This window comes from Phoenix dactylifera, unplaced genomic scaffold, assembly GCF_009389715.1.
Source record: "Phoenix dactylifera cultivar Barhee BC4 unplaced genomic scaffold, palm_55x_up_171113_PBpolish2nd_filt_p 000490F, whole genome shotgun sequence".
In the NCBI taxonomy this organism is placed as follows: domain Eukaryota; kingdom Viridiplantae; phylum Streptophyta; class Magnoliopsida; order Arecales; family Arecaceae; genus Phoenix; species Phoenix dactylifera.
The window spans coordinates 362,075-386,701 of NW_024067910.1; the positions used below are offsets into that span (position 1 = coordinate 362,075).

The 24,627-nt window shown below is 37.9% G+C and overlaps 1 protein-coding gene across 4 annotated transcripts; it reads left to right on the forward strand.

Moving 5' to 3' along the window:
* Positions 1-1,578: 1,578 nt before the first annotated feature.
* On the forward strand, positions 1,579-20,255 carry LOC120106212 (uncharacterized protein At4g14342). Of its 4 annotated transcripts, XM_039119136.1 has the most exons (5): positions 1,579-2,076; positions 2,997-3,211; positions 17,806-17,891; positions 17,992-18,115; positions 19,846-20,255. In XM_039119136.1, exons 2-5 carry the CDS (start codon positions 3,206-3,208, stop codon positions 19,891-19,893), a joined length of 264 nt encoding a protein of 87 aa, XP_038975064.1. In that variant the 5' UTR covers positions 1,579-2,076; positions 2,997-3,205; the 3' UTR covers positions 19,894-20,255. The 4 variants fall into 4 exon arrangements, with proteins under 4 accessions (XP_038975064.1, XP_038975063.1, XP_038975065.1 ...); XM_039119135.1 differs by lacking the exons at positions 1,579-2,076; positions 2,997-3,211 and adding an exon at positions 8,883-9,023; XM_039119137.1 differs by lacking the exons at positions 1,579-2,076; positions 2,997-3,211 and adding an exon at positions 10,370-10,472.
* Positions 20,256-24,627: the final 4,372 nt, after the last annotated feature.

Sequence of the window (24,627 nt, forward strand, 5' to 3'; positions counted from 1 at the left end):
TTATTTTTCTCTTCTTCTGCAAATATTTCAACAACTAGTGATCTACGATCACCAAAAGCTGGCTCCTTATTCTCATAGGAAAGGAAATATCCTATTGAAGATGGCAAAGATGGGACTTGTGAGGTGAAGAGGCTCAATGCTATCTAAGTTGTATGGAGCTGAGCAAAAGGAAAATAACTATTCCTGAACGTTTGCCCCAAAAGCTAGGACTCCAGAGGAGCGGAAGGCCAGCCAATGTTGACTTTTAGAATGCTTGGAGGCAGAAAAGAACGAAAGCAACCATACATGTACCCCAGAAAAGAACGAAAGCAACCATACAAAGAAATGATAAGAGTGACTCCCCAAACTTGGCTTGGATTAACTCTGCCAAAGATTCGTGATACCTTGGCCCTCAAATGGCGTAACAGGGCCTTTGCTTGTTGTGGCAGTCAGCCAGGAGCTTCACACTGTTTCTTTTGTGGGCCTCTCAAGGTTTGGAACATGTGCCACGTGGTGTGGCATCGTGCATGCCACTTGCTGCCATGTTCTTTTGATCCCATAATATCTGGTTTGCTTTAAGTTAGCATCTTGACTTACATTAATTTGACTCCACAACCCTTGATATACGCATGCAGGCATAAACATCGATAAGTCATGCATGGATGTCTTTAACATTTTCAATTAACATTGCTCCAAGGAAGTTTGGGGAAGCAAAGTTGATTCATTTATCAACACATCGGGTGCTAGGGTTTGCTGGTTCAAACTTGACCCGATCGAAAAATTAACTAGCCAAGCTCAAATATATATATATATATATATATATATATATATATATATATATATATATATATATATATATATTCTTTTTTTGAAGCTCTGCTCCAAAACAACTGAGCTTGAACAATGGTTCGATTTGAAAAATAATAGAGAAATCAGGCTTCGCTAAGTTAAAGCTCGGCTCAAAGTTTGGCTGAACCGTGCTGATCCAAAGCTTAGCCCGAGCTCGAGCTAAGCTCAAGAAGCTCTTCCAACATACTGAGCCGAGCTGAGCAGCTTGGCCTGGATTGTTTGCACCAGTATATGGGGCCACTACAGTTAAAAAGTGTACTCTTTTTCAATTCTACTTACACACCCATTATTCTTTGGTGTTGCCCCTGTTTATAACCAAAGTAGAAGCAATGCACTACGTGGTTTGAAGGAGGGACCCAGAGAAATGTAGATAATTGGATGCCTTGAATAAGTTAATGCTTGCCTATTGAAAATCCACAGGAGACAATATTGTGTGATGGAGGGATAACTAGGGGTGGCAAAATATGACCTGACCCGCCAATCCGACCCGCGTTCGACCCGCCATAAACAGGTTTGGGTTTGGTCTAAATGGGTTTGGGTCGGATACGGGTTTTAAATGTCTGATCCGTTTATTAATTGGGTCAGATATGGATTTCAGATGTCTGACCCGTGTAATCCGTTTAACCCGTTTAGCTATTGGGCTGATAGACCCGCTTCAGCCCGTTTTATTTGCATCGGCCCAACTTCCCGCGTCGGCCCAACTTCAGCGCGACCCGTTTAACCCGTCCACCGCCCGCGACTTCTCGACTTCGTGAGTTCGTGGCCTTGGGGATTTAGGGTTTGTGCTGCCGTCGCCTCTCAAGTCTCAAGTTTCTTCCCTAGTCCCCTCTCCTCTCCTCCCGATTCTTCGCCTCCCAAGCCCTCTCCTCCAGACCACCGCCTCCGCCCTCTCCTCCTCCGTGTGGATAAGTTCGGCCTCTCCATCGACGGCCACCGCGGCGGCTCGAGGACCACACTCCACCGTCCGCGACTTCTCCTTAGTTAGGGACTTAGGGTTAGGGTTTGTGCCCCGCCCGAGCTCTATTCCCTCCCTCAGTCTCTCTCGAGTCTCTCCCCTCTCCTCTCCTCCTGATTCTTCGCCTCCCGAGTCCTCTCCTCCGGACCTCCACCTCCGCCCTCTCCTCCCCCGTGCCGACAACTTCGGCCTCCCCATCGACGGTGACCGCGGCGGCTCGACGGGTCCTGGGAACCAAGGTTGAATCTCTGCTCGACTGCTCCTAAAGAGGTCGGATCCTCTGCTCTACCGAGGTAAAAATGATCCACCTTTTCTTCTTTCGGCTGGGGTGATCTTTTTTCGGTTCCTCCCTTCTTCTATTCTCTGTGGGGTTTATCCTAGGCTAGCTTCTTCTATTCTCTATGGGGTCTAAAATTTTGGCTCTGTTTTCTTCATTTATTTTTTTATTTTTTTTTTCGTTTACAGTTTGAGTTGCGAATGCTTTTTGGTATAAACAGTCTAGTAGAGTAGTAGTTCTTGTGGAAGATTCTACATAGATTCTGCACAGCATTCCAATCATGGTTGCCTGCGACGGCCATTATCACAGTTTAAAGCTACAATGCACATACTGGCCGGATAACATGATCCTTATCTTTTGCTCAAAACACACACACAATGCCTGTCGTATATAGATGTGGAAGTTTATAGCAATAAATTATCTATATTTGAATCTAATGTTTGCTTATGAAATTTAATTGATAAATTCTTTTTTGACATCTTTTTTCTCAAGAAATAATTCTGAAGAATAGCACTGCACATTGTGAATCAAGCAAAGCCATCTTTTAACATATTAATGCTAAATTAGCCACCATAATCTGAAAGAAAAAAAAGAAGATTACTGTTAAAGTAGTTTTCTTTTAAATTTTCAGTTAATGGTTGCTTATAATATTATGCAAATTTCGGAATTAGACCATCATTCATCATAGCTGTAACAGTATGGTCAGAACCCTGCTTTTAAGGTATAACTTCTCTGCCGAAAGAATTATCCAAGAATTAAACCCAAAACAACATTCAAAGAAATAATCAGAAGGCATATTACAATATATGCTTGAAAGAAACCTTTCAGAACCTGTACTTTGAGATCTTCCCAGAAACACCTCAAGCCTTGAAGAAGCATGTTTGTGTTTCTCATGTCTATCTTTTTTTGCATCAATAAGTTGTTTTTTTTTTTTAGGTTCAAATAACCATCTTTAAAGAAGAAAGGATCAACGTGAAAACATTGGAACGTCAGGGGGCAACTTGAAAAGACCATCTTGAATACAAGTCGAAGAGGGCAGAGGGCCTGCCTGAAAAACAGAGAAGGAGCCAAAGAGGGCTTGTCTGGGTCGTCCAAGCGGAGAGCGATCCCCTTCCAAGCTCGAGAGCGAATTTCCAGCGAGAACCATGCAGGTACTCCGATTTCTCCTCTGAATTAATCTGTGGGGTTTTGGATTAATGCCTTTTGATCCAAAACCCTAGGAATGTTCCCTCCTTTGCTAGTTTTTGTGGGTCGATTAGTTTCTTTTTTGCTTAATTTTGAACTCTAAGTCCTCACTGGAGTTGAAAGCGAAGGAAAAATATGAAGAAAATTTATAGGCTTGAATTGAATAGTCTAAATCAGGCTGCGTGCCCTTCTAGAGCTTTTGTTTTTATAAATTTAGAAACCCTAGTTCGTAGTTTGGTACTTAAAGCATAGAAAAGGCCTACTTTTGATAAATATCAACATTGTTAGATGACTAAACTAGGTATTGAAAATCGCCCATCATAACGGCCCTCCGCCGCGAAAATCGCGGCGGTCGAGCGCGATCCGCGGCCATGATCGGCCGCGGTGTGACCGGAGGGGGGGTGCCGCGGGATACCCGCGGCGCCCTTGCCCCATTTGTCCCCGAAGGAGCCGGAGAGGATCGCAATCGCGATCCTCTGTTCTGGTCCTCCCAAAAATAGGAACGGGCCCCATATCTCACAGTTTGTGTTTCTCATGTCTATCTTTTTTTGCATCAATAAGTTGTTTTTTTTTTTTTGAGAGAGAGAGAGAGAACGGGAGGCCATGCCGCCCAACTTTATTGAGGAAACTGTTTACAAAAGAACTCTGGAGCTTCAGAAGGTACAAGGAAAGAATAAAAGGTTACAAGGTTGTAAGAATTTTGAAGAAAGTTCTAACAAGCAAAACTACTAGGAACAGAGCAACAGCAAGGAATAGAGCTGAATTGCGATCAGAAGTAGGCTTCAGTGTGTTTCTCATGTCTATCATTCTTCTCCCTTCTTCCTCTTCTTATAACATGAAAATGTTTTTCTTTCTCATATTTACTGCAAAATGCAAGCTTAAGGTTTTAAAACAACCTCCCTTGGTCACATCTATGTCCCGATCAGCTCCCAAAAAGTAAAGCATCTTCTTCACAACATAAGACAGAGATGGCTTTGGCTCCTAGAAAAAGCTACCTAGTGGATATAAAATCCAAAAGAAGTTAAAAGAATAATGTTCTCTTGTTGACATATTTATGAAACCCAATCAAGCCAAAAATCTCCTCCAATGAAGCCTGGCCAATAAACCAAAGGAGGCGAAACTCTTTTTTCCCAACATCTTCATCACATGCTAGGCTGTAACACTGTTCAAGATCCCACCTTGCTGCCTTTTTCCTTCTCTCTGTACTGTTGGGCAGCATAAATAGCGTTAGGTTGGCCTCTCATCAAGCAATTCTCAAGCATGCATTGTTCTAGTGGTGGTGGGTGGAGTTAAAAAGTGTTGTCCCCCCTCACCAGTCCACCACTCTCCTCCATTCCAAAGGCCACCTTCATTTCACCAGTCTCTCTCAAGCCTCCTCCACTATCTCCAGCCTATAAGAACCATCCGACAACCCCATGCAGGGAATCCACACATCCATGTCCTTGTGCACCCACTCCTCTAGAATGTCCTCCATCGGGCTGTCAAACACTGACAACAGCGTCCGCTCCAGGCGAGCTCACCGTCGGCATGACTCTGGTGAGCTCGACGTCTTTGAGGCAGTACGCTACTTTGCCGGTGCCATGGACGAAGTTGGTCTCGCCAGAAGAATTGGTCCTCAGAGAGTCATTGGGGAAGACGGTGTGCTTTGGAGGGAAGAGAGGAAAAGTTTGGACACACCAATGACGACCATACCTCCCCAAGAGTGCCAAGGGGTGGAGAAATGCCATTCCAATGAGAGGAAGGGTAAGCAACCAAGCTCCCCTGGTACTAGGTTGGCTAGCTTTCTAAACTCTATATTTAACCAAACTGGTTCTAAGAGGAAATCCAAGTCTTTGATACCGCTTGGATCAATTTGCAATCCAATGGAAGTGGGAGAAAAGATAAGATAAATTTCTTGTGCAAGGAGGAAGATAACTTTCATTCAAATACTTGGATGCCTTCTCATTACAATTCATGACTATTTATAGACAAGTCATGGGTAACATGAAAAGACAAAAGAAAATGAAAGATCAAAAGTCACCTTAATATGGGTAACTCACACAATAAAAGACATCAAAACCAACTAAATTCTCTTAGGGAATTTAAAAGGTCAAAAGACACCTGCCTCTTGAAATACCTATAACTTTCCAACCATAACTCGGATTTTAATGTTCTTAGGCTTGTTGGAAAGAAGAGAAAGAGACCTGAAACCTTTATGTTAATAACTTTTCTAAATTCGGCCATTTAATACTCTGAAAATGGCATGCAAGTTGTCTGATGTTCATGCATCTGCATCATACTTGCACCACCGCCAAGTCATCGAAGGATGGAGAGTTAGAAGAGAGGCCTGGAGGGAGGAGTAGGAGGAGGAGTTCCACTCCCGGAGCACCCCTCCCCCTCACACCAACATCCCAGCAAAGTCGCAGGAGGAACAGTACGGAAGCTATAAGTTGGCCCATGGCCAGCCAAAGGTGGCAACTTTCTGTCCACAAAGAGAGGTTTGGGATGAGAGAAGGGTACAAGGGGAGACTTGGCTAGCTGAGATAGCTAAGTTCAGTGATAGACTTCATGACAAAAGCAAGGTTTTGGGTGGTGGGAAGCTTGATGTGGCTTGGAATGAAGGGCTGTTGGAGAACAGATGGGTGTTACATAGAAATAAAGAGGGGTTCTTCGAGAAGCATGGGGAATGTGGGGATGAGTTTAGAAGAAAGGAGGAGAGTATGGAGGATAATGGAGGGGAGACTGACTCCAGCTCTGATCTTTTTGAGCTGAAGAATATTGAGTTTGGGGAGTTCTCAAGTGGACTGCCCTTCTATGGGACCACAGAAATGGAGATAGTTGAGAGAGGATCTTCCATTACTAGTGTTCCCTTTTAAGAACCTATATTCTGTGTCACTTTTTTGTTTCAATTTTTCTGACTTATATTTTTTATATATGGGGATTGGTTGTGATCAGATGTATCTCTCTGGAGTGAAAATAGAACAGAAGAAGCTTCTGTTGTAAAGCTAATATTGCTTCTGATGATCTGCTTCTTCTGTTGTTCATGATTATACTAAAAAGTTACTTTTTATCCTTGTAAAGCTCTCTCTCTCTCTCTCTAACACAATTGGTGCTGCTAATATCACATTGAATTATCATTGCTCCATAGTGATGGCATGGAAAAAGATTTGAGACCTAAAAGGTGGGGGCAATGAATGGTGCTCTGATATCTTACTCATTTAATGCTTCTTGTTAGCTTAGATATAAAATTCAGCAGTGACCAAGCCCCAAATTTGCTAATTAATAATAGTGGATCTCACTTTTCATTACTGAACATGTTTTAGTCAATCTAATTATGGATTGAACATAGGATGATACATAGATGGAGATGTCAATGTCAGAAATGATGATTAAAAGAAAGGATATATTACAGAAAACAAGAAAGCAGGAGGGGGGAAAGTCCTCCAATAAGCAATGCTTCTTTTTCTTCTTTTGTTAAATCAAGGCAACTAAAATCCATAAAAGTTGTAGAGATTTAAAATTACAGCTAGACAATGGATCCTTCCCCACTTTCTCCTCTTCTTGTAAAGCTGCACCTTTCCCATCACTGGAAGTGGGAAAGTTGGGTTGGATTGGATTAAGTCTGACTGGACCTAGATCCAACCCAAATTGGCTTCAAGTTAATGGATCTTATGAGATGTCAAAGAAGATCCAACCCATGAATCGATAGGTTTGGGATGGTTTCTTTCTTAATTTTGAACTTTTTAAGGCATAATTATTAAGTTTGGTTATGGATTAGGTCCGGGTCAAGCCGAATAATGGTCGGATCCTGCATTATAATAGTCCCAATTGCACCTCACCTTTTCCAAGACAACAGAATTGATAATCAAGCAAACAATATCTTTGTGAACCAAGAGTTTATCAATGTTTGGTTGATCTTGGAAATTGTTAGATCTCAACACTACTGAGAGTGAAAATGGAAAGTACATCTATCTTTTGGTGTCCCACAACATCTGTATACATAGACTCAAATTAGGTCATCTCATGAAAGGAAACAAAAAATTGGAAGTAAGCTTGTGCAGCAGTGAAAATTCTATTAATGTGGGGTCTTTCTAGTTGTTTTTCACAGTGATAAGAGAGAGAGAAACAAAGGGAGCATCCATGACAAACAGTGAGGAGAAGACCACTTCATTTGTTATTGAATGCAGCCATAGATTGCGGGGGACAGACTTATCATTTTAGAAGAGGGTGAGATGTTCCTGTCTCGCACGCGTGCATGTCTGGAAATCTAACAGATGGCTAAAAATCTATACACATTTGAGGAACAGCAGAACATTTCCTTTTGAGAGTAAACAGCAGACATGTTCCTGTTTCTACCCTCTTCTCCATGTCAGGTCTCAACTGGAAGTTAACCAAGGAGGAGTAGTGATGAGAACAACATAAAGCTAATTAACAAGAAGAGATTACACTCCATCCAGACAAAAATAAAATGAAAATTACAACTGGATTTCCTAACTGAAATCCTAGCTTGTTGGAATACTCTAATAGCAATAGCAGTCCTGAGAGAGGGAATTAAGTCCAGCTAATGCGGCCAAAACAATCTGCTAGCTAACTTGATTATATCTTCTTCACCTGAAAATTTGTTTCTAAAGGTCATGCACTATATACCTTTCGCTAATTCTCTCCATACAATACATATAATTTAAGAGGAAAGATGAGCTCATGAAAACAATACATATTACAATAATTTGCATGAGAGCATCATTGTGCTAATAACTAAGTGAAATGTCTACCACTTGATTCATAATAAGTGTTAGCTAGCTTGCTTTGCAAAGGAGTAATGCATAACTTGTCAGTTAGACAAATCTTTTCTTTGATGATCACATTATAGGACTAAAAAATATAAATAATACTTTTTTGATGAGTTTCTAAATTTTTATAAATAGTATTAGAACAGATTTGATTCACAGTCCATATGGATCATTGGATCATGGGTCTCCATGCAAGCATGGGTTTAGTTCCACACTGAGACGGCTTAATGCATTTGGGGGCCTAAAGTAAACTCACTAAGAGAGGTCTTATTCTTTTTAAAAAAGTGATAAAAAATTTTAATAAGTGCAAAATATTTTAAAAATTTATTTAAAAATAATAAGTCTAGCTTTTTGAGATGCAAAAGTTACTAATCAAATTTTTGTACTCAAGATTCATTAAACTTTTGTACCTTTTTTTTCATACCCACGTTCATATTTTCTATTAGACATTTGAAGCGGTGCCGGAAACTGGCGAGTGGAGTTGGAGAAGAGGCCGAAGTCGCAACAAGAACACGTATGAGTAGCTGAAATCCTGAGAAGCAAAACAATCCTGAATTCAAACTTCAAAGATTAGAAAAAGAATAGAAAAAGAAAATATATTTCATTAGTAAAAAATATTTTTTTTGGATGAAGAAATTGATAATCAAGAAATTACTATTTTTGTGACTGATATTTTAGTTCAAATAACCATCCTAAATCCTCTTCGGATGAGAGCTATGGCTGTTCTTGTCTTTTGATGCCCATCATGGTTGCATCACAATTCACATTGCGTCAGAAAATATGGGTAACTGGATTGCAAATTTTTAAAGAAGAAAGGATCAACGTGAAAACATTGGAATGTCAGGGGGCAACTTGAAAAGACCATCTTTTCTTGTATTCTCAAGTCGAAGAGGGCAGAGGGCCTGCCTGAAAAATAGAGAAGGAGCCAAAGAGGGCTTGTCTGGGTCGTCCAAGCGGAGAGCGATCCCCTTCCAAGCTCGAGAGCGAATTTTCAGCGAGAACCATGCAGGTACTCCGATTTCTCCTCTGAATTAATCTGTGGGGTTTTGGATTAATGCCTTTTGATCCAAAACCCTAGGAATGTTCCCTCCTTTGCTAGTTTTTGTGGGTCGATTAGTTTCTTTTTTGCTTAATTTTGAACCCTAGGTCCTCACTGGAGTTGAAAATGAAGGAAAAATATGAAGAAAATTTATAGGCTTGAATTGAATAGTCTAAATCAGGCTGCGTGCCCTTCTAGAGCTTTTGTTTTTATAAATTTAGAAACCCTAGTTCGTAGTTTGGTACTTAAAGCATAGAAAAGGCCTTCTTTTGATAAATATCAACATTGTTAGATGACTAAAACTAGGCATTGAAATAAATTTTAGGATTTGATTCGTTATTATTTATGCTTAGCTTAGTTTCTTTCAGTATTATCGTCTCCTAGTTGTTGCATCCTTTTGATACATGGTTGGTTCCTTGTCTGCTATTCTGGAGTATTTGGCTACTCTGCTTCTAGCTGAACTTGCTGATGGATCATATATGCTTTGGCATTAGTCATATTTAATACATGTGAAATATGGCTATAAATTTGCAAGGCTATTTAGGGTGGGAGTATATCTGATTCTTGGTATTGTTGCGAACAGTGCGAAGTTATTTGACTTTTTCTTAAGATATGATTAGTTAGCTTACATGGGAAATTGACAATCAGCCAACTGTTTATTTCAGTATGTGAAATAAGTAGAATCACTTGAAACTCTAAAGAAAATTCACTCCTTCAGTATAGATTGGATGTAAACCACTTGTGAAATATTTATTTTTGTCATTTTTTAGTTTTTCAAACAAACCAAGCTGCACTTCTTTTTCTATTTTTAACAATTAAAGACACTCTGATTGATAATATATCTTTGCTGAATTTGGAGCTTCAATCTAGCTGTCATATGCATTGCAAATTGTTCTTCATGACGCTGGTAGATGGAGTGAAAATATGTTCTGTTATTTTTTGGTAGTTAAGAGCACTCTATTTTGGGGTGTACCGAGACAAGTCAGGGAAAAAAAGTAAAGAAAGATTAGTGTAAGGGGAAGTTTAGAATAATTATTCGAACATGAGCCTAATAGAGTGAAAGGAACTTATATTTTTTATGGAGGAGGGAATAAAATGAATTAATTTGAGAAATTAGGGTAGGTAAAACAAACTGTTATAGGAAGAAAATAAGCAATGAAGAAGCAAAAAAAACAAATTAGGTAACTTTTTTGGAACTGCGGTGGGCCTTCCTTGGGCCGGGGGCCTTAGGCGGTCCATATTGGATCCATCTAGATCCCAAATGGCTCAGATCCGGGTCCAACTTGGAGACCGCATAGAAATTTCTATACGCGCGGTCTCCCGCCGCCTCGTGCCCCCAATATCTAAAGCGTCGGGCAGGCTGGCTGAGAGCGATCCCCTTCCAAGCTCGAGAGCGAATTTCCAGCGAGAACCATGCAGGTACTCCGATTTCTCCTCTGAATTAATCTGCCCTTCTATGGGACCACAGAAATGGAGATAGTTGAGAGAGGATCTTCCATTACTAGTGTTCCCTTTTAAGAACCTATATTCTGTGTCACTCTTTTGTTTCAATTTTTCTGACTTATATTTTTTATATATGGGGATTGGTTGTGATCAGATGTATCTCTCTGGAGTGAAAATAGAACAGAAGAAGCTTCTGTTGTAAAGCTAATATTGCTTCTGATGATCTGCTTCTTCTGTTGTTCATGATTATACTAAAAAGTTACTTTTTATCCTTGTAAAGCTCTCTCTCTCTCTCTCTCTAACACAATTGGTGCTGCTAATATCACATTGAATTATCATTGCTCCATAGTGATGGCATGGAAAAAGATTTGAGACCTAAAAGGTGGGGGCAATGAATGGTGCTCTGATATCTTACTCATTTAATGCTTCTTGTTAGCTTAGATATAAAATTCAGCAGTGACCAAGCCCCAAATTTGCTAATTAATAATAGTGGATCTCACTTTTCATTACTGAACATGTTTTAGTCAATCTAATTATGGATTGAACATAGGATGATACATAGATGGAGATGTCAATGTCAGAAATGATGATTAAAAGAAAGGATATATTACAGAAAACAAGAAAGCAGGAGGGGGGAAAGTCCTCCAATAAGCAATGCTTCTTTTTCTTCTTTTGTTAAATCAAGGCAACTAAAATCCATAAAAGTTGTAGAGATTTAAAAATTACAGCTAGACAATGGATCCTTCCCCACTTTCTCCTCTTCTTGTAAAGCTGCACCTTTCCCATCACTGGAAGTGGGAAAGTTGGGTTGGATTGGATTAAGTCTGACTGGACCTAGATCCAACCCAAATTGGCTTCAAGTTAATGGATCTTATGAGATGTCAAAGAAGATCCAACCCATGAATCGATAGGTTTGGGATGGTTTCTTTCTTAATTTTGAACTTTTTAAGGCATAATTATTAAGTTTGGTTATGGATTAGGTCCGGGTCAAGCCGAATAATGGTCGGATCCTGCATTATAATAGTCCCAATTGCACCTCACCTTTTCCAAGACAACAGAATTGATAATCAAGCAAACAATATCTTTGTGAACCAAGAGTTTATCAATGTTTGGTTGATCTTGGAAATTGTTAGATCTCAACACCATAGTGGAAAGTACATCTAAAATCAGAACTGTGCATCTTTTGGTGTCCCACAACATCTGTATACGTAGACTCAAATTAGGTCATCTCATGAAAAGAAACAAAAAATTGGAAGTAAGCTTGTGCAGCAGTGAAAATTCTATTAATGTGGGGTCTTTCTGGTTGTCTTTCACAGTGATATGAGAGAGAGAAACAAAAGGAGCAGCCATGACAAACAGTGAGGAGAAGACCACTTCATTTGTTATCGAATGCAGCCATAGATTGCCGGGGACAAACTCTATCATTTTAGAAGAGTCTGAGATGTTCCTGTCTCGCACGCGTGCATGTCTGGAAATCTAAAAGATGGCTAAAAATCTGTATACATTTGAGGAACAGCAGAACATTTCCTTTTGAGAGTAAACAACAGACATGTTCCTGTTTCTACCCTCTTCTCCATGTCAGGTCTCAGCTGGAAGTTAACCAAGGAGGAGTAGTGATGAGAAGAACATAAAGCTAATTAACAAGAAGAGATTACACTCCATCCTGACAAGAATAAAATGAAAAATACAACTGGATTTGCTCACTGAAATCCTAGCTTGTTGGAATACTCTAATAGCAATAGCAGTCCTGAGAGAGGAAATTAAGTCCAGCTAATGCGGCCAAAACAATCTGCTTGCTAACTTGATTATATCTTCTTCACCCGAAAATTTGTTTCTAAAGATCATGCACTATATACCTTTCGCTAATTCTCTCCATACAATACATATAATTTACGAGGAAAGATGAGCTTATGAAAACAATACATATGACAATAATTTGCATGAGAGCATCATTGTGCTAATAACTAAGTCAAATGTCTACCACTTGATTCATAATAAGTGTTAGCTAGCTTGCTTTGCAAAGGAGTAATGCATAACTTGTCAGTCAGACAAATCCTTTTTTTTGGTGATCATTATAGGACTAAAAAATATAAATAATACTTTTTTGATGCGTTTCTAAATTTTTATAAATAGTATTAGAGCAGATTTGATTCATAGTCCATATGGATCATGGGTCTCCATACAAGCATGGGATTTGTACTTTTTTTTATATTCATATTTTCTATTAGACATTTGAAACGGTGCTGGAGACTGACGGGTGGAGTTGGAGAAGAGCCGAAGTCGCAACAAGAACAACAAGAACTGAAATCCTAGAAGCAAAACAATCATGAATTCAAACTTTAAAGATTAGAAAAAGAAAAAAAAGAAAATATATTTCATTAGTTAAAAATATTTTTTTTTTTTGGATGAGGAAATTGATAATCAAGAAATTACTATTTTTGTGACTGATATTTTAGTCCAAATAACCATCCTAAATCCTCTTGGGATGAGAGCTATGGCTGTTCTGGTCTTCTGATGCCCACCACGGTTGTATCACTGGATTCACATTGCGTCAGAAAATATAGGGGACTTGATTGCAAATTTTTAAAGAAGAAAGAACCAACGTGAAAAAATTGGAACGTCAGGGGGCAACTTGAAAAGACTATCTTTTCTTGCATTTTCAAGTCGAGGCTTTCCTTGCATTCTCAAGTCGAGGCTTTCCTTGCATTCTCAAGTCGAAGAGGGAAGAGGGCTTGCCTGAAAAATAGAGAAAGAGCCAAAAAGGGCTTGTCTGGGTCCTCTGGGAGAGAGAAGAAAGAGAGACTGGCGGGAGACGCCGAAGAGGGTGGAGTGCCGGATCCCGGCGGTGCTGCCGTGCCCGCCGCCGAAGGAGAAGAAGTCGCCGGCGAGGGCTTCGCCCAAGAGGCCAAGAACAGCTACTTCCACCTGCCGGCGCCAGATCTAGAAGCGTTCTTCGCCGGTTCGCTCTCGCGACTCGCGCCTCGGCCTCGAAGGGAGATGTCCTGCGGCTCCTGCCGAGAGAGGAGAGTCTCTCTCAGAAATGAAAAACCTCTCTCTCTCAGCTCTCTGGCTCCCCTTCTTTCTCTGGAGAGGAGAGAACTCCGAGAAGCCGAGGAGGGGGGAGAGGAGAACAGCCAGAAAAACTGAAATGCCTCTGGGATTTGGAACTGTTTCGCAGGGAGCTTTTTTGGGACTGCGGTGGGCCTTAGGCGGTCCATATTGGCTCTGTTGAGAAGGCCATATAGATCCCAAATGGCTCAGATCCGGGTCCAACTTGGAGACCGCATAGAAATTTCTATACGCGCGGTCTTCCGCCGCCTCGTGCCCCCAATATCTAAAATGTTGGGCAGACCGGCTGAGGGCGATCCCCTTCCAAGCTCGAGAGCGAATTTCCAACGAGAACCATGCAGGTACTCCGATTTCTCCTCTGAATTAATCTGTGGTGTTTTGGATTAATGCCTCTTGATCCAAAACCCTAGGAATGTTCCCTCCTTTGCTAGTTTTTGTGGGTCGATTAGTTTCTTTTTTGCTTAACTTTGAACCCTAAGTCCTCACTGGAGTTGAAAGCGAAGGAAAAATATGAAGAAAATTTATAGGCTTGAATTGAATAGTCTAAATCAGTCTGCTTGCCCTTCTAGGGCTTTTGTTTTTATAAATTTAGAAACCCTAGTTCGTAGTTTGGTACTTAAAGCATAGAAAAGGCCTACTTTTGATAAATATCAACATTGTTAGATGACTAAACTAGGTATTGAAATAAATTTTAGAATTTGATTCGTTATTATTTATGCTTAGCTTAGTTTCTTTCAGTATTATCGTCTCCTAGTTGTTGCATCCTTTTGATACATGGTTGGTTCTTTGTCTGCTATTCTGGATTATTTGGCTACTCTGCTTCTAGCTGAACTTGTTGATGGATCATATATGCTTTGGCATTAGTCATATTTAATACATGTGAAATATGGCTATAAATTTGCAAGGCTATTTAGGGTGGGAGTATATCTGATTCTTGGTATTGTTGCGAATAGTGCGAAGTTATTTGACTTTTTCTTAAGATATGATTAGTTAGCTTACGTGGGAAATTGACAATCAGCCAACTGTTTATTTCAGTATGTGAAATAAGTAGAATCACTTGAAACTCTAAAGAAAATTCACTCCTTCAGTATAGATTGGATGTAAACTACTTGTGAAATATTTATTTTTGTCATTTTTTAGTTTTTCAAACAAACAAAGCTGCACTTCTTTTTCTATTTTTAACAATTAAAGACACTCTGATTGATAATATATCTTTGCTGAATTTGGAGCTTCAATCTACTGTCATATGCATTGCAAATTGTTCTTCATGACGCTGGTAGATGGAGTGAAAATATGTTCTGTTATTTTTTGGTAGTTAAGCGCACTCTATTTTGGGGTGTACCGAGACAAGTCAGGGAAAAAAAGTAAAGAAAGATTAGTGTAAGGGGAAGTTTAGAATAATTATTCGAACATGAGCCTAATAGAGTGAAAGGAACTTATATTTTTTATGGAGGGAATAAAATGAATTAATTTGAGAAATTAGGGTAGGTAAAACAAACTTATATAGGAAGAAAATAAGCAATGAAGAAGCAAAAAAAACAAATTATGCCTTCTCTTTCTCTCTATAAATTCTTTTTCAAAGGGAAGGTTATACATCTGAACTAATTTAGATCCATCAGAAGGCAAAATTTCAATAAATTCTTACCTCTGCTTTTCTTTTTTGTTGGTAACTGGGCAAATCCTATAGAAATTGACCAAGTGGAAATTGCGGCTGTGAAAAGCATTGACGTGGAGGAGATTTTCACAGTTTTCTGTGGCAAATTTGGTGAATGTATACAATATACATCTATATGATGACTTTGATTTTATCTTGCTTTCTGGATGTAATTATGTGTAGGCCAAATAAATATCTCCCAAAGCATTGGATTAGTCACAGATAATTGGCAAATGTCATGGTTTGCAGGTCGCAACTTGATCCGTATAGAATTTCACTGAGAAATAAGATGGATGAAACTAACACATATATGAGTGCTTTGTAGATTTATCTCAGGGGGGAACCTAAAGAAACATACTATTTTACCTTTGTTAGATGAGGCACTAGTATTGAGTTTTGGATCGAAATCAGTTTATTTCCTATTTCTTCCACCTAATGAGTGGATTTTCTGAATACCTCTAGCTAGTCTACGTATCCAAGAGACATATTATAATGATATTCTGTTTTGTTCTTCCACAATTGGATTCCAATTCTTGATCATTTTGCTTGTCTTCCATGGAGGACTGGTGGATGATTTTTGTTTGGGCTATGTGATTTTTTCCAAAAAAAATTAAAAGTGAGGATTCTATAGATGAATCAACTGAAATTGAGATAGTGAAATAATAAGTTTATTTGAATACTAGGAAAAGGAAACAGGTAATCCTTGTGGCTTCTTGATTAATTTCTGAGAAGTAGAAACAATAGGTAACTCAATAAAGGATAAACAATTGAATATAATTCTTTCAACAGAGAGTGCTAGAACTGAGGTATAAGAAGAGATCGAGATAAAGGCAAAGGTGCAGGGTTAGAAGGCTCGTAAATGAGATTGAGTGCAAAATTCACCGTAAAACTATTTAAGACAAGTGACAAATCAACACTCAATAGGTGATTTTCTTTTAGGTAGATGAAAAATTGGTAGATATCAATGTGATCAGTTTTACAACCTATATTAAATCAGTATCAGTTCAAATTTTCTATGGTTTGGGATGGAAGAGGCTCAAGTGTCATCATGGATGGCTAGGAAGGAGGAGGCTTAACCTTGAAGTTTAAGAGATAAAAAACTTATAGGAGAAAAAGAAGTTTACATTGAAAGCTTGGAGAAAGTATCATCCTATAATTCCAAACTACCACTCTGCCCCTGCTCTTATACAGTCTTCAGCACTTGATGATAATGGTTGAACCTCCTTCATCCTTATCAATCCATGATATTTATAAACAATTTGGATCAAAATGAAGCCACCTACCAGCTAGAAATTAATAAGTGCTCTCACAAGAACTAATCACTGGGAAAATTCACTCTTTTTTTGTGACCTTTACTTTTTTTATACCTTATATCCCTTGACACCAGAATTAGGGGATCAAATGCCGAGTCGGAGGTAAGGAGATAGCACAAGTGGAAGCAGGTAAATGCTCTTCTCCCACAAGGAATCCACCAAGAGGATAGGAGCATAAGATAAAAAAGGAGAACTCCAACTCCAATGCCTAATGCTGAATTTTCATTCAACTTGTCAAATTTATCACTATATATCTTATTCCATACAAAGTGCCCCTATATATAGGCATAGACATGAGACGTGTCCCCATCTCTATGCAGACAAAATAAAACAATCAATTCACCCTTGACTAGAAGGGATGAAAGTGCAAAATATGAAAAAAGACATCATGAAGTGCTAAGAGATGACACATAATACTAGAAGTTCACATGAAAAACTAAAAGACGTTAATCAAACAATTAATTACTTATAATTAATGATAGGACTCATAATTAATGATGGCTTAAATAATTTGGAGAAATTCAAATGCCAGCTCATGGGACATTTTTTGTGTCATCCCTTTTTCTAATGGCTTACCCAAGAAAAAACAGGGAAAAAAATAAAACCCTCTTAATGATATTAAAACTCATAAGTATGTTTATTATGATTTCTTTTTACCAATATACCATTTTCTGAGTGCTGGGACATAGACCGGAAGGTTATGATGTATGACCTTAGTGTTTCTCTGTTACGATCATGCACATCAACTTTTATGTATCTTTATCTACATGTATCACTTCCTAAAGGACCTTCTTATAAGTATCTATGTTGCATTGGAGACATCCAGTTTTCTTTATTCAGTTGTTGATTGGTCTTTCTTTTTCTTTTTCCCATTGATAAAGTAGGATGAAAGCATCTGCCCAGTGTTTAAGTTGCTTTTCTACAGTCCTTGTTCCATAAGAGTCTGCTTAGGTTCCCACCAAGTCTTCGAGTGCACCAAAGCAGCTTATTTAGGGAGCTCGTTGTAAGCCTGTTATCATATTAATTCTTAACCCATGTCTGGAGGTAGATCACTTTGTGAGTGTAGTATTTCTCCTTCGACATATCGGGCTACTCTAGTTTTATCATCACAGGGTTGATGGTTATCTTTATGCATTGATTTCAGATGTTTTTATTCACACTTTAGTACTTGTGCATAATCATGCTCTACCATGAAGTCAGAATTTTGGCTTAAGATAAAACTAAATTTTTTGCTTACAATATGTCTGAACTGATTTTTTTGTGTTGTTCTCAGGCCAGCGACAGGTTTAACATTAATTCTCAGCTTGAGCATCTTCAGGCTAAGTATGTTGGTACAGGGCATGCTGACTTGAATAGATTGTGAGTTTCCAAATATTGATAAATCATCCCTTCTTACCTACTTTCGTAAATTTGATTAATTTATAGATCTAAATTTGTTTGTCCCACTTTTTCAAAACAGTGAATGGGCAGTAAACATCCAACGTGATAGTTATGCATCATATATTGGCCACTACCCCCTCTTGGCATATTTCGCCATTGCTGAAAATGAATCCATTGGAAGAGAACGCTACAATTTTATGCAGGTATGGCATTCTTAGATATTATTGCTATATAATTCTATATATTATATAGACCTCATATGTGTTTGTCTTCCATCAGACCACCAAAATAATAAAGTTTAATATGTGGGTCTGCAGAAGTGTGAAAGTAGTACATATAACTTAATGATGTGCTGATTCACATATGAAAAGTTTAGAATTTAAGTTGCTTCTCCTTTTGTTTGTTCACTATTTGAGATAAATACCTATCAGACATACATGTTCCTTTCCTTTATAACAAGGCCCTAAAGTTCACAATGTATTTGCTAAGTGTATTATTTTAATGGAAAAGCTTGAGCAGGATTACTGTTGCAAAGCACCCTTTCTTAAGATGCTTTACAAAAGTTGGTATTATAGTGACACAATATATGAGGAAACCTTTATAATGATGTCTCAAGTGATCATTGATATTTCACTGAGATTCTTAAATGTTTAAAGGAATAAATGCAATTTATATATATATATATAACAATATTTATTAGATCATTCTAGAACCTACTATATTTAATCCTATTTTAAAGATAGGATTTTGTCAATCATTATGAACAGAAATTTGGTGAAGTAAGATATTCCGTGTAAATAGATTGCCATCTATAAGAATCTTGCCTATGAAAAATTCCACATGTGCTTTATATAAATGCCAAGGCTTGAATAAACTTTAAATTTAGCATTCCGTTTCACTTAAATAACTGGAGTTTGTTTATATTTTTTCAAATGAGTCTGCAGGAGTCAAGCCATGCACTTTAGTCCCTGAAAGGATGTCCTTCGGGATTAAGATTTTCATGAGGATACATATGATAGCAACAACAAGAACATGCTTGATAAGGGTTATTCCTACCAATGTGGTACATGAGAGTAAAGCTTGGCTGTCACTGAGCTGAGCTTGGAGATGGCCCATGATGGCTTTGTCAAAATTTATCAACTTACGTAATAATACTTGGTTTTTCTCTTCTAAGTACAACTCTCCAAGAAATCATTTTCTGAAGCTTTTCTCAAAAAGATGAGTACTGATTTTAAAGTTTTAGTTGATGCTTTTATGCCTGAGGAAGACGGATAATAATAATTTCCAAGTGAAACGGTCTTCTGAAAGTGGGGTAAAAGAACGTCCAGGCTAGGTTGGTGATTTTGGTGATCTTTTAGCCTAGAGACATGCTATGAGGGTGACTTAAAGTACCCCTTGTAGAATATGTTGATGTAAGGTGAGGGAATCACTTTGGTCTCAACTCAAATTATGGTAAGCCATTAACTTCATTTAAGAATCTGAATGAAGTGATACACATCATGTAATATAACATACCTCAATTATATGATATGTATTTTTATGCAATTTAATATATTAATTTTCCCAACTACCAATTCTATGAGTTGATTCTTGTGAATTAAAGGAGTCTTTCTTAGTTTCTAATCCATATGGCACTGTTATTCCTTTGATATTGCTTGTGCTGGTGCTCCTTGAATTGCATCAGTTGTGATGGGTGCCATGTATATGACTTTAATATATAGGATGAAATGATGCACTTTTGTTAGGGAACCTAGGTGAATCTTGCTATGTAAAGTTTTATTAAGATATGCTATTCCTTTTGATGAAAAAGAACTAAAGATGACTTGAACCATTCTGGAAGAATGCAAATATCCCCAAATTTTGTGCGCAAATAGTTCCTTTTGTTTTGCTAATTTGAATTGCATGGTAGTTTACTTCTTGATCTTTCTTACAGAAAATGCTGTTGCCTTGTGGACTTCCTCCCGAGAGAGAAGAGGATTGAAGTATTTTCGAAGCAAGCACTGCAGCAAATACTCTTCCATCGTATATTAGCTTTGTTTGAAAGAGGAGGAGAAAGCATTATTATTGCATCCATATCGAGCATGATGACAATGTCTTTTTAGTGGACTCTTGGGTTTACATGAGGGATGTGGACTTAAGATAGTCTGTACTCGTTTAGGTGGCACTTTGTTTTGCTTCTGTTAGGATTTCTGGCGAACCTGTTTCAGTGAGATGGTTAAGTTTGCTTTGTTTTAAATGCTATAAACGTTAGGTCTTGATTGTGTACGCAGCATGGTGTTTTTATTTAAGCAGGTAAGCCATTGAGAACAATTTTTAACAGTTTTTTGTGTGATGGTTGAGGAAGAACTCTGTGCTCTGCTCGGCTCCTTGAAAATATTGTCAAGCAATACTTGCTGGACGTAGGTACTATGCATTGCTCCACGCTGATCAGCTTTTGAGAAGTCTTTTCACCTGAAGTTTTATCAGATTATTTTGCAACCAAAGCTCTAAGAGTTCACCCAGGTCATCCCCACCGAAAAACCTCTAATCTGATTTTTATTGTAGTTTATTTTATTTTTTATTTGGGCAGTGCCTGCTGTGCTAATAAATCTGGCAGCTTATTCAACTTAAAATCTCTCCAGAATTTATTACTCAGCATCAAATGAGGGGTGGCAATCAGGCCGGGTCAGACCAATTGGATAAAAAAAAGACAAAAACTTGTCAATCCGAACTCTACTTATATATTAAATGGGTCTAGAATCTAAATATTGATAAGACTATTTTATTAAATAGATAATCTAATCTACCAGTTGGATTAAGTTAAATGGGTAAGTATTGCCATCCCCAATTCAGCCGGCACTTGATGCTGGCAGGTTGTCAATGGTTAAAAAGTCTCGTACCACAGTTATTTTAATTTATCACTTCATTCAGTAAGTTTCAAATGTTGTTTAAAAAGGCCATTCTACCTTTTCTTTGGTAGACATTTGATAACGATGACAACTAGTTCAAATCCAACTCTCTGCTTTTACCATCTTCAAGCTTCCTTCTGAAGTGAATGCATATGGTAAGAGGTCACTGGATTGCCCATAAGCTCAGGACTGCTAATTCTATAGTCTTAACCTGAATTGTTTAGAAAATAATTGACTTTAAATGCTAATATTATAATTGATAAGCTTATTGAATCAAGTTTGGATTGGGGCTAGATCTGAATTGATAACCCAATTGATGATCCAATAAAAATATGTGGATTCCAGAATATAGAAATGCTGTGTTAAAAGATGTTTCATATGTGTCAACACATGCACTACACAGCATGAGTTAATTAAAATCCAATTTTTGATTTTGACAAAAACCATCAGATGTAAGATATCTAAAATCTAGAATAATAAAAGGCCATAGTTGGCTTATGGAAACTACTTGGCATCTTAACAAGCTCAAAAAATTCTGAGTCAAGTTTGTCAATTGAACTATAGAAGCAACAAGATTGTTCATGACCCTTAGCCCTTGACTGTTCCACAAATCCAACATAAGGGAACAGCTTACTGCTATAGTAGAAGGACGTTATGCATATCATGAATGAATCATGATAATTAACTGGGGATAGTTTCCTTGTGAGACCAAAATTATGATATCAGTATGCCATAAATTATATTGTCAGGATATTATGCAGAAACAACCTGTGCCATTATTTTCAGTGGCTAAAAAGATTAAGGGAAGGAGAATATCCTCAAGAAAAAGATGAAGCGAAGGAGAAGAAAAGAACATTCAAGGATTTGGGAGAGCAAAACGAGATCGGTGGAAAAGTTAACTAAGGAGCTAGTCCTAAAGAAGGAAAAAGAATTTGACTGGCTTTAGGATAATTTTCTAGATTTGACTAACATCTCTATCTCTAGATCCATGGTTTCAAGGTAATGTCCAAAAACTCCAAACAAAATAAAAAAACATAAAAAGTATGGTTTTGTTTTACGAGAATGATAATAATTATGAAAGTTGGAACTCTACAGTCACTTGGAGACATTAAAATCCAAGTGACCCTTGGAGTCCCTCAACCTTTGACCGAAGTAGGACTGACACAACTTTAAACTACAGCTACAGAAATCCTCTACAACTCTATAAGCAGTCAAAGTTCCTATGATCCATTTTTCACCGAACTCTGATTCCATTTAATACTTAGACATCTTTTTATCCTTTTAATGCAAAAATTTCCCACATAAAGTTAGCCAAAATGAAGGTTAATGTAGTAATCATCTTAATCTTCATGAAGTAACAATGTCCAGGAAGAAGTTAAAACCACTAGTTTAGACGAAAATTCAATTAGAATTAGCTGTAAATATGGCTAAAAGTTGACAATGAAAGTGAAACCATGTTACTAATTACTCCTGATGGAACCAAACTATAGCATTATAACTCTTCACTTGTTCATATTAAAGAAGATCAGGCATGTCTTTTATAGCCAGTCTCTTGAAAAGAAACGGCAAGAACTTGAAGAAACATGGTTAAACAGCTCCATCACAACCATCATGGAAGACACTGACCATGATACTATGACTATATCGAAATATCCTATGGTTGCTGATGCAGATGCCGGGACAAGACCACATTAGGTAAGGCAATGGAAAGAAAGAGTGGCGGACATGCTTATGTAATGTGAAATGATATAGATTCGGTGATAATCAATTGAATATGAAAGGGCATTTTTCTGGATATGAACTTATGAAAGAAATTTATGTATGAGTGTTTCTTTGTGATACCTAATCGAAAGAGAAGAACATGATGATGGAGAAAAGCTTTCCAAAATTTCCACAACCACATCTTACTTTAATTTGCATCAATGTACACCTCTTCAGAATCTCCTTATGAGCTTCACCCTTGGTTTTATCAAATGATTGTTATGATGACCTGACATATTTTGAACAAACACAAGAGATAACTCTACCTGAATCTCCCCTCAGGAAATCTTAACTTTTCTCGATAATGGAAGATCACTTAATCTTTTATAATACCAGTGACAGTCCTTTATTTTCAAATCTCTCTCTCTCTCTCTCTCTCTGAGTATGTGTGTGAGAGTGAGGGAGAGGAGAGGGGAGGGGGGGGGGGGTGGGGGGAGAGGAGGAGCAAGTGACTGAGTGAAACATCAAGATGGGTTCCAACTCATAACATCAATTACTGCATACTACTATGCCAGCGTTTCATATAACATAGGGGAAGATTTCCATCAAAAAAACATACAACCATAAAACACATCAATTCAAGCAAGCAAAAGGTTTGATGTGTTTGATTAGGTAATCTAAAGAGCTTAGGAACCTAGTCTTTGTGCTCCAGTTGCTCGAAAACATCAAAAACGTTCCACTGTAAAGGCCTTCTCTTTCCTGCACCATTCAGCCCAAAAAGAATTTGTCAGCCATGATATGAAACCATCTAAAATACTGCTATTTGTAGAAGAGAGAGAAGGGTGCTACGACGCTTACAAGTGGAAGGGGCAACTGTTCTCACTGCTCCAATGTTATCAGAGGTTGAAACACTTGTCGAGCAGCGTGGGTCGCACTTAGCCCACTATAATTTGCGGATCAAGAGGGGATAAAAAGAAAAGCGCAAAATATAAGACAGAAATAAGAAATAGTTATGGGTCAATACCAGCTAATTAATGTCTTGTTATTTGGAAACCAATGTCAATAGGGTATCTTACATTCTTTGCAGCCATGCTAAATGCTTCTCGATGAGGAATGTCAGGTTTGGCAGATTTTATACGCTGTATTTCCTCCCTGTCATGATTAAAGAATTCTGTTGATTCTAAATGAAGCTATAAAATGAACAATGTGGTTGGTTGCACTCCCAATAATGATCTCGCATGCATTTTTTTTGCTGGAATTGCTCACAAGGGCACCAATTTTAGTGATTTGAGTTTGAGTAATTGGCCTATTCCATAACTTAGTAAGCTTCCAATTGAAGCATCATAACTGTTTGGCTAGCCAAAAACACACTCCAATGTTAAGTAAACCAACAAAACATATTTTGTCTCCTCCCATATATATATATATATATATATATATATATATATGTATATATATATATATATGTATATATAAAGACAGCAAAGCATGTTTCATTCGACAACCTCAGAAGGCCAAAAACTTTAAAATAAAAACAGAACAATTAATCACACAACTTAATGGATAAATTCTTTCATCGGATGCAATAGAAAGATTGCCAATATTAATGGTGCATTGAAGGATGCTACCATGAAGGCTTAATTTTGTTGGATCCAGGATCTCTATATGAAGAAGTTGAACTAAGGGTTTGTTAAAATCACATTATAGTTTTTCAGCATTCGGACCATATATTTCATTTAGCCAGTTTGAGGTCGGGCATTCTGATTCATAATGAACTAGGGAAAGTCCTAGTTCATTAGGAGCAGGCTCTCATGTAAATTTCAGAAGAAAAGGAACAATGAAAGACAAGTAAGTGGAAACTTGTATAGGAAGATAATTAGAATGCATGCCAAAATACTGGATGAAAACAATATATAGTTTAATTATCTGATCCTCAGATTATATAGAATCATGTTGCATATGAGTTAGATTGGTTGAAACTTACAGTCCATGAAATTGATTATGAAAAAAAATCAAGTCCCCAAAGCCTATTGGCCTTGTTATTTAATATTCGACTGCTATTTCACCTTGGCGTTTTCACCAAAAATGGCAACGATGAGATATAATTTATGGCCGATTGCATTTTG

Bases quoted from the DNA above. Each gene is read 5' to 3' on its own strand.
- LOC120106212 (XM_039119136.1), top strand. The intron at 17,892-17,991 runs GTGAGTTTCCAA...TTTTCAAAACAG, and splicing joins CATGCTGACTTGAATAGATT to TGAATGGGCAGTAAACATCC. The intron at 18,116-19,845 runs GTATGGCATTCT...TCTTTCTTACAG, and splicing joins AACGCTACAATTTTATGCAG to AAAATGCTGTTGCCTTGTGG.